This window comes from Salvelinus fontinalis, chromosome 7 (genome assembly GCF_029448725.1).
Source record: "Salvelinus fontinalis isolate EN_2023a chromosome 7, ASM2944872v1, whole genome shotgun sequence".
In the NCBI taxonomy this organism is placed as follows: Eukaryota; Metazoa; Chordata; class Actinopteri; order Salmoniformes; family Salmonidae; genus Salvelinus; species Salvelinus fontinalis.
Window position 1 is genome coordinate 22,986,080 of NC_074671.1, and position 10,745 is coordinate 22,996,824.

A 10,745-nucleotide genomic window follows, 5' to 3' on the forward strand; every position below is an offset into this window, starting at 1 on the left:
CCCTTTCAAGCTTAACATCCTTATCATTTATCGCCCTCCAGGTTCCCTTGGAGAGTTCATCAATGAGCTTGACGCCCTGATAAGTTCCTTTCCTGAGGATGGCTCACCTCTCACAGTTCTGGGTGACTTTAACCTCCCCATGTCTACCTTTGACTCATTCCTCTCTGCCTCCTTCTTTCCACTCCTCTCCTCTTTTGACCTCACCCTCTCACCTTCCCCCCCTACTCACAAGGCAGGCAATACGCTTGACCTCATCTTTACTAGATGCTGTTCTTCCACTAATCTCATTGCAACTCCCCTCCAAGTCTCCGACCACTACCTTGTATCCTTTTCCCTCTCGCTCTCATCCAACACTTCCCACACTGCCCCTACTCGGATGGTATCGCGCCGTCCCAACCTTCGCTCTCTCTCCCCCGCTACTCTCTCCTCTTCCATCCTATCATCTCTTCCCTCTGCTCAAACCTTCTCCAACCTATCTCCTGATTCTGCCTCCTCAACCCTCCTCTCCTCCCTTTCTGCATCCTTTAACTCTCTATGTCCCCTATCCTCCAGGCCGGCTCGGTCCTCCCCTCCTGCTCCGTGGCTCGACGACTCATTGCGAGCTCACAGAACAGGGCTCCGGGCAGCCGAGCGGAAATGGAGGAAAACTCGCCTCCCTGCGGACCTGGCATCCTTTCACTCCCTCCTCTCTACCTTCTCCTCTTCTGTCTCTGCTGCTAAAGCCAATTTCTACCACTCTAAATTCCAAGCATCTGCCTCTAACCCTAGGAAGCTCTTTGCCACCTTCTCCTCCCTCCTGAATCCTCCTCCCCCTCCTCCCCCCTCCTCCCTCTCTGCTGATGACTTCGTCAACCATTTTGAAAAGAAGGTCGATGACATCCGATCCTCGTTTGCTAAGTCAAACGACACCGCTGGTTCTGCTCACACTGCCCTACCCTGTGCTTTGACCTCTTTCTCCCCTCTCTCTCCAGATGAAATCTCGCGTCTTGTGACGGCCGGCCGCCCAACAACCTGCCCGCTTGACCCTATCCCCTCCTCTCTTCTCCAGACCATTTCCGGAGACCTTCTCCCTTACCTCATCTCGCTCATCAACTCATCCTTGACCGCTGGCTACGTCCCTTCCGTCTTCAAGAGAGCGAGAGTTGCACCCCTTCTGAAAAAACCTACACTCGATCCCTCCGATGTCAACAACTACAGACCAGTATCCCTTCTTTCTTTTCTCTCCAAAACTCTTGAACGTGCCGTCCTTGGCCAGCTCTCCTGCTATCTCTCTCAGAATGACCTTCTTGATCCAAATCAGTCAGGTTTCAAGACTAGTCATTCAACTGAGACTGCTCTTCTCTGTGTCACGGAGGCGCTCCGCACTGCTAAAGCTAACTCTCTCTCCTCTGCTCTCATCCTTCTAGACCTATCGGCTGCCTTTGATACTGTGAACCATCAGATCCTCCTCTCCACCCTCTCCGAGCTGGGCATCTCCGGCGCGGCCCACGCTTGGATTGCGTCCTACCTGACAGGTCGCTCCTACCAGGTGGCGTGGCGAGAATCTGTCTCCGCACCACGTGCTCTCACCACTGGTGTCCCCCAGGGCTCTGTTCTAGGCCCTCTCCTATTCTCACTATACACCAAGTCACTTGGCTCTGTCATATCCTCACATGGTCTCTCCTATCATTGCTATGCAGACGACACACAATTAATCTTCTCCTTTCCCCCCTCTGATAACCAGGTGGTGAATCGCATCTCTGCATGTCTGGCAGACATATCAGTGTGGATGACGGATCACCACCTCAAGCTGAACCTCGGCAAGACGGAGCTGCTCTTCCTCCCGGGGAAGGACTGCCCGTTCCATGATCTCGCCATCACGGTTGACAACTCCATTGTGTCCTCCTCCCAGAGTGCTAAGAACCTTGGCGTGATCCTGGACAACACCCTGTCGTTCTCAACTAACATCAAGGCGGTGACCCGTTCCTGTAGGTTCATGCTCTACAACATTCGCAGAGTACGACCCTGCCTCACGCAGGAAGCGGCGCAGGTCCTAATCCAGGCACTTGTCATCTCCCGTCTGGATTACTGCAACTCGCTGTTGGCTGGGCTCCCTGCCTGTGCCATTAAACCCCTACAACTCATTCAGAACGCCGCAGCCCGTCTGGTGTTCAACTTTCCCAAGTTCTCTCACGTCACCCCGCTCCTCCGCTCTCTCCACTGGCTTCCAGTTGAAGCTCGCATCCGCTACAAGACCATGGTGCTTGCCTACGGAGCTGTGAGGGGAACGGCACCTCCGTACCTTCAGGCTCTGATCAGGCCCTACACCCAAACAAGGGCACTGCGTTCATCCACCTCTGGCCTGCTCGCCTCCCTACCTCTGAGGAAGTACAGTTCCCGCTCAGCCCAGTCAAAACTGTTCGCTGCTCTGGCACCCCAATGGTGGAACAAACTCCCTCACGACGCCAGGTCAGCGGAGTCAATCACCACCTTCCGGAGACACCTGAAACCCCACCTCTTTAAGGAATACCTAGGATAGGATAAAGTAATCCTTCTAACCCCCCCCCTTAAAAGAGTTAGATGCACTATTGTAAAGTGGTTGTTCCACTGGATATCATAAGGTGAATGCACCAATTTGTAAGTCGCTCTGGATAAGAGCGTCTGCTAAATGACTTAAATGTAAATGTAAATGTAAATGTCCGTCTTCTTACTTTTTTCTGCCATTTTTCTACCTGGCTGGCTGGCTGGCCTAGCTGCACACACACACATTTACACAACACATGCTGCAACCTTTTGTAATTTAAATAGTTTGTTTCATATTGGCTGGCTTCCAACAATAGCTGAATTTGTAAAGCTAGCGAGCACCAATTCCGTTTCTGTGTGTTTGCTATAATCTTTGCTACCTGGTTAAATAAAGGTGAAATAAAATAAAATAAAAAAAGTTCACTAGCGACAATTTATCTTTTGCAACGAGACCATTATATATATTTAAGACAATGGTAGAAGAGAGTGTAGTTCTGTTCTGTTCAGTTTGGACTTCAGTTTATTGCTAACCTTATCACAGGGACGTCGAAGCACTACAGCTGCATGCTGATCTTGGAATAAACTGACGATAGCAAAGATTCCATCTTTGACGACGACACATAAATGGAATAGGTACTAGCTAGCTTGATAGTTAATGTTTGCTTTAGTTTGCGCGCTAGCTCTGCAAATTCCCCTAGTGTGTGAACCCTGCCAACATAAAAATAAATAAATAACATTGCTATGGACCTGCTATGGATTGACTGGATTAACCTCACGTCAGTTACGTACATGTGCCTTTCGGACAGTAGATACGAACCCTTTATTACCTTGCCAGCTAAAGAACTGGCAGTGGATCAAACCATTGTGAGGCAAAGGGCGGGGGGGGTCGCAATCTTTTGAAATTTAAATGCGCTATTAAGTGTCTATAATCAGCACAAGTGCTTTCATTGCGTATTATTAATATTATTGAAATTACATAGTTATGTTTACAGTGATATATTGGGGGGGACAAGTCATATTTTTCCCAAGATGGGGGGGTCGTGTCCCCCCCGTCCCCCCTGGGATTTCCGCCTATGGACTGATGTGACCCAATTGAATTACAACACTTTTGTTTGTCAGAAACCACTACGGGTGTGTGATTGCTTCTCCTTTCCTGTGGATGGTTTTCATGATTGTAAGGCAAGTTTTTTACTTTTTCACAATCTTATCTTTTAATTTTAGTGGTCAAATTAAATGAAGGATATTCATTGCAAGTAATGAGATTTAAAATGTTCAAAGTACTGCTGATAGTTCATGTATTTGCTTCAAAACTGAAATACCTATTTGATATGAGCATTGGTGTAAAGTACTTAAGTAAAAATGTTTTTTTTGAGGTATCTGTACTTTACTGTGTATATTTTTGACAACTTTTACTTAACTACATTCCTAAATGAGATAATGTACTTTTTATTCCATGCATTTTCCCTGACATGCAAAAGTACTTGTCAAATTCACGCATTATCAAAAGAACATCCCTGGTCTATCCTACTGCCTCTGATCTGGCGGACTCATGAAACACAAATGTTTTGTTTGTAAATGATCTCGGAGTGTTGGAGTGGGCCCCTGGCTATCTGCAAATTATGTCGGAGTGTTGGAGTGTGCCCCTGCCCATCTGTAAAGAAAAAAAGAAAAGTGTGCTGTCTGGTTTGCTTAAAATAAGCAATTTGAAATGATTTATATTTTAAGGTATCTTTACTTGTACTGAAGTATGACAATTCTGTACTTTTCCCACCACTGGATATGGGGATGGTTCAATGCAATACATCTCTAATCCTGATAATGCCATGATTAAGAATGAATCATGAATAATGATGAGAAAGGAAGTTAATGGCTACATCAAAACACCCACATGAAAAAATACTATAGTATCCACTGAAGTGTTTTTGCAGACGTTACTGTAGTATGTAATGTCTTTACAGACTAAGTCTTGAGGAAACATACCGGAGAAATTATAAAAGATAAAATGTTCCATAACCTGTTGGTCGGTAGGACTGGGATCTGAACAGATAATTCAGCGCTTCTGCTCTTTTCTATAACCTGTAGAGAACACAATATATGCTCTAGACTTGGCATGCAGGTCTTTCACTTATGGGGTGGCACAAATTGGGATATGGGAGAGGGGAGTGGGCAAGGTATATGCAAATTAAATACTGTAGTATTTACTATAGTTTTTAAAAAACTACAGTTTTTGCGCACTGTAGTAATTTCTGGGACATTATTGTAATATTTACTACAGTGTTTTTTTTAATACCCACAAACAAAAGGTGACATTCTGTACTATCACCTCATATGAAACATTTGATCTAAAATGGTGAAGTATTGAGCTAAATGTAACATTTTTGCTTCACTGTCCAAATACATACAGAGGGAAGTGCATGTGTTTTACATACGGTGCATTGGGAAAGTATTCAGACCCCTTGACTTTTCCCACATTTTGTTAACGTTACAACCTTCTTCTAAAATTGAATAAATTGTTTTTTTCCCCTCATCGATCTACACACAATACCCTATAATGACAAAGCAAAAACAGATTTAGACTTTTTTGAAAAGTATTAAAAATAAAAAACTGAAATATCACATTTACATAAGTATTCAGACCTTTTACTCAGTACTTTGTTGAAGCCCCTTTGGCAGCGATTACAGCCTTGAGTCTTCTTGGGTATGATGCTACAAACTTTGCACAACTGTATTTGGGGAGTTTCTCCCATTCTTCTCTGTAGATCCTCTCAAGCTCTGTCAGGTTGGATGGGGAGCGTCGCTGCACAGTTATTTTCAGGTCTCTCCAGAGATGATTGATCAGGTCCAAGTCCGGGCTCTGGCTGGGCCACTTAAGGACATTCAGATACTTGTCCCGAAGCCACTCCTGCGTTGTCTTGGCTGTGTGCTTAGGGTTGTTGTCCTGTTGGAAGGTGAACATTCGCCCCAGTCTGAGGTCCCGAGCACGGTCTATTCCTTCGACCTCATGTTATGGTTTTTCTCTGATATGCACTGTCAACTGTGGGGCCTTATATAGATAGGTGTGTGCCTTTCCAAATCATGTCCAATTCATTGAATTTACCACAGGTGGACTCCAATCAAGTTGTAGAAACATCTCAAGGACGGTCAATGGAAACAGGATGCACCTGAGCTCAAGTTCGAGTCTCATAGCAAAGGGTCTAAACACTTACAGTACCAGTCAAAAGTTTGGACACACCTACTCATTCATTTACAATTTTCTACATTGTAGAATAATAGTGAAGACATCACAACTATGAAATAACACATATGGAATCATGTAGTAACCAAAAAAGTGTTAAACAAATCCAAATCTATTTTATATTTCAGATTCTTCAAAGTAGCCACCCTTTGCCTTGATGACAGCTTTGCACACTCTTGGCATTCTCTCAACAGTATTCTGCAGCGATACGCCATCCCATCTGGTTTGCGTTTAGTGGGACTATCATTTGTTTTTCAACAGGACAATGACCCAACACACCTCCAGGCTGTGTAAGAGCGATTTGACCAATATGGAGAGTAATGGAGTGCTGCATCAGATGACCTGGCTTCCACAATCCCCCGACTTCAACCCAATTGAGATGGTTTTGGATGAGTTGGACCGCAGAGTGAAGGAAAAGCAGTCAACAAGTGCTCAGCATATGTGGGAACTGCTTCACCTGCATTCCAGGTGAAGCTGGTTGAGAGAATGCCAAGAGTGTGCAAAGCTGTCATCAAGGCAAAGGGTGGCTACTTTGATGAATCTCAAATATGAAATATATTTGGATTTGTTTAAGCCTTTTTTGGTTATTACAGGATTCCATATGTGTTATTTCATAGTTTTGATGTCTTCACTATTATTCTACAATGTAGAAAATTGTAAAAATAAAGAAAAACCCTTGAATGAGTAGGTGTGTCCAAACTTTTGACTAGTAGCGTATGTAAATAAGGTATTTCTGTTTTTTATTTATTTTTGCTTTGTCATTATGGGGTATTGTGTGTAGATTGATGAGGAAAATGTTTTTAATCAATTTTAGAGTAAGGCTGTAATGTAACAAAATGTGGAAAAGGTCAAGCGGTCTGAATACTTTCTGAATGCATCATATCCTCTTATCCATGGCAACTTACAGGAGCAATTAGGGTTAACTGAGTCGCTGAAGGGCACAGACATATTTTTCACGTAGTTGGCTCAGGACTTCAAACCATCTACCTTTCAGTTACTGGCTTTGTCTTCCTCACTCCTTGCATCCTCTCTCCTCGACTCTTCAAAATTCATTGAAGGTGTAAATCTGAAGTGATCTTCTCCTCCAATGCCATTTGAGTAGGTGCAGAGAAATTGATTTCAGAGTGTTGTGTGAGTTAGGCTACTTTACCATTAAGTGTATGTTTGTACCGTTTCAGGTGAATGTGAATTCTGACATGGCATGTAGTACTGACAACATGTTTCTCATTGGCCTCTTTATGTCAGGTGAGTTTTCCACACAGCTCCAATTATTTGTAGTTATGAACAGGACAAAGAGGAAGTCATTCCATTTTATGGTATGAGCTATATTTCCATCTTTCTCAATGTGAAAATAGAGTACAGTTGACTACGGATAATTGCAGTTTAATTGTCTCAATTCAAATACATTCTTATTATGTACTTCAGATATGTGTATGCTCCAGTCTAGGGCATGCAATCTCGACATACTGTATCATGAATCACTTGTACATTGAAATAAGTTAATCTTATTTAACTGTAATGGCATAATATTGACAGAGACTACTGAAAAGATCACATAACCTCTCTGATGTTGACCTTGATATTGCAGGTGTTTTGGTCTGTTTTGGCCAAAGACATTTGATCACCACAATCCCAGAGAAATTGGATGTACTGAGTGGCTCCTGTGTTCAAATCCCATGTGCATTTGATGTTCCTCAAGATTGCTCTACCTTTAACAGCACAGTAATTACCTCCGGAGTGTGGATTAAAGAATCACCGAACTTTAGAAGCAGGCCGAACATTGTGATATTTAACAGTAGTAAGACAGACAACAGCTATCAAGGGAAGATAACTGGAAACATGTCCTGGAAGGCCTGCACCACAGTCTTCTTCAATGTAACCACCAGTTACAATAACAGCTACTTCTTCAGAATTGAGAGTAAACCATTCAGCGCAACAGACCCTGACAAGTCTGTTCTTATAGTTGTCAGAGGTAAGATACAATTTAACTGTTTATCCCCCCAAAAAATCTGTTTAATGTCCTTGCATCAAATTATACAAGTAGAATAAGAACAAGTGGACAGTGTGACTGTCAGTGTAAACTGGGCTGTAATCATATATTACAAAAAACGGTAACTGCAATTACTTACGTTACCAGCAAAAAATATATTGCAATCAGATTACAGATACTTTTGAAAAAGTAGATGACACATTTTTCGATTACATTTAAATTCAGAAAGGATGTTTGCGGAATTCAAATACGTTATGACACCTTTCTGTTTTCTCAATGACATTCAATTCAGCATTGAAAAAAGGTGCAAGTTTAAATCAGAGACCACAATGAACACACCAAATGTGTTTGATGGATTCCAAAAGTAACTGGAAGTAATCAGATTATGTTACTACATTTTGGTAATCCATACATTACGGATTACAATTTTGAACAGGTAACTTTTAACTGTAACAGATTACATTTAGATAGTAACCTACCCAACCGTGAGTGTAAAATAAGTTAGCCTGCAATGTATTACAGATTTGCCTCTCAGACCCGAGATTACTGTCTCATGTGAGATGAAGGAAGAGAGGCCTGTCAGTTTGAACTGCTCTGCTGCAGCTCCCTGTCCCCAACACTCTCCTAAACTGACATGGACTCTCCCAACCCTGTTTACACCTGAGAACCAACTCCAAGAGAATTCAGATCAAACCAAATCTGTTCTCTCCACGGTGACATTCACTCCTTCACACCTTCATCATGAGAAGAACATCACTTGTACTGCAGTCTACCCATTAGGAACAAGCAACAAGACAGCTGAACATACCATGACGCTTAACGTTTTATGTAAGATTTAGTCCCTGGATCCTGTAGATCATTCTGTCATTATGTTTTCACTGATGATTATGCCATAGACTGGTATTGATCAGACTATTCAAAATACCAGATACACTCTTAATTAACCCGTCTCCCCCAGTCTCTCCAAAAAACACCTCAGCCTCCCTCAGTCCAGCTTATCCAGTATCAGTGGGCAGTTGTGTGAATCTGACCTGCAGCAGCACAGCCAACCCTCCTGTGACAAACTTCACCTGGTTCCAGATTTGTGGGGGTAAACCAACACGGGTAGCATCTGGACAGACTTACACCCTCAATGTGACTGTTGGTGATGTAGGGATGTACTACTGTGAAGCAAGAAATGATCACGGCATTGAGAAGTCAATGAAAGTGCTTCTAGCTATTGAAGGTAACAAAGGGGCACATAGGGCACAATCTTTGGTTAGATATACATTACATGACCAAAAGTATGTGGACACCTGCTTGTTGAAAATCCCATTCCAAAATAATGGGCATAAATATGGAGTTGGTCCCCCTTTTGCTGCTATAACATCCTCCACTCTTCTGGGAAGGCTTTCCACTAGATGTTGGAACATTGTTGCGAGGACTTGCTTCCATTCAGCCACAAGAGCATTAGTGAGGTTGAGCACTTATGTTGGGCAATTAGGCCTGGCTCGCAGTCGGCGTTCCAATTCATCCCAAAGGTGTTTGATCGGGTTGAGGTCAGGGCTCTGTGCAGGCCAGTCAAGTTCTTCCACACCGATCTCGATAAACCATTTCTGTATGGACCTTGCTTTGTGCACGGAGGCATTGTCATACTGAAACAGGAAAGGGCCGTCCCCAAACTGTTGCCACAAAGTTAGAAGTACAGAATAATCTAGAATGTCATTGTATGCTGTGGCGTTAAGATTTCCCTTCACTGGAACTAAGGGGCCTAGCCCAAACCATGAAAGAACAGCCCCAGACCATTATTCCTCCTCCACCAAACTTGACAGTTGACCCTATGCATTGGGTCAAGTGGCATTCTCCTGGCATCCGCCAAAGCCAGATTCGTCTGTCGGACTGTCGGATGGTGAAGCATGATTCATCACTCCAGATAACGGGTTTCCACTGCTTTGTTTCCACTGACCACTATTGAGTCCAATAGTGGTCTGCTTTACACCACTCCAGCCAACGTTTGGCATTGCGCATGGTGATTTTAGGCTTGTGTGTGGCTGCTTGGTCATGGAAACCCAATTCATGAAGCTCCCGACGAACAGTTATTGTGCTGCGTTTGGAACAATTTCGAACTCGATAGTGAGTGTTGTAACCGAGGACAGACGATTTTTATGCGCTACGTGCTTCAGCACTCGGCGGTCCCATTCTGTGAGCTTCTGTGGCCTACCACTTCGCGGCTGAGCCGTTGTTGCTCCTTGACTTTCCACTTCACAATAACAGCATTTACAGTTGAACGGGACAGCTCTAGCAGGGTAGAAATTTGACGAAATGACTTGTTGGAAAGATGGCATCCTATGACGGTGGCACGTCGAAAGCCACTGAGCTCTTCAGTAAGGCCATTCTACTGCCAAATCACATACACATATTTAGCGGACGTTATTGCGGGTGTAGTGAAATGCTTGTGTTCCTTGCTCCAACAGTGCAGTAGTATCTAACAATTCACAACAATACACACAAATCTAAAAGTAAAAGAATGGAATTAAGAAATATATACATTTTAGGATGAGTAATGTCGGTGTGGCATTGACTAACATACAGTGAATACAGTATATACAGTACATATAAAATGATAAAAACAGTCTGTAATGATTATTAAAGTGACCAGTGATTGCTTGTCTATGTACGTAGGGCAGCAGCCTCTAACGTGCAGGGTGGAGTAATCGGACGGTAGCCGGCTGGTGATGGCTATTTAACAGTCTGATGGCCTTGAGATGCTTTTACAGTCTCTCAGCCCCAGCTTTGATGCTCCTGTACTGACTTCGGTGGGTGAACAGGCCGTGGTTCAGGTGGTTGATGTCCTTGATGATCTTTTTGGCCCTCCTGTTACATCAGGTGCTGTAGGTGTCCTGGAGGGCAGGCAGTGTGCCCCCAGCGATGTGTTGGGCAGACTGCACCACCCTCTGGAGAGCCCTGCGGTTGCGGGCGGGCAGTTGCCGTACCAGGCATGGATACAGCCCGATAGGATGCTCTCAATCGTGCATCTAT

General features: G+C 43.8%; 1 protein-coding gene across 1 annotated transcript; it reads left to right on the top strand.

The window, feature by feature from the left end:
- The first annotated feature begins 7,576 nt into the window (after window positions 1-7,576).
- LOC129860049 (vascular cell adhesion protein 1-like) lies at window positions 7,577-10,420 on the top strand. Its single transcript, XM_055930393.1, has 4 exons — window positions 7,577-7,709; window positions 8,229-8,555; window positions 8,686-8,952; window positions 10,389-10,420. Exons 1-4 carry the CDS (start codon window positions 7,577-7,579, stop codon window positions 10,418-10,420), a joined length of 759 nt encoding a protein of 252 aa, XP_055786368.1.
- The last annotated feature ends 325 nt before the right edge of the window (window positions 10,421-10,745 follow it).

What these genes read in the sequence shown, in the direction of transcription:
- LOC129860049 (XM_055930393.1), top strand. Translation starts at nt 7,577, where the DNA reads ATGTCCTGGAAGGCCTGCACCACAGTCTTCTTCAATGTAACCACCAGT. An exon ending in CATGACGCTTAACGTTTTAT is followed by an intron (nt 8,556 to 8,685) that starts GTAAGATTTAGT and finishes CGTCTCCCCCAG; the next exon opens with TCTCTCCAAAAAACACCTCA. An exon ending in AGTGCTTCTAGCTATTGAAG is followed by an intron (nt 8,953 to 10,388) that starts GTAACAAAGGGG and finishes CTATGTACGTAG; the next exon opens with GGCAGCAGCCTCTAACGTGC.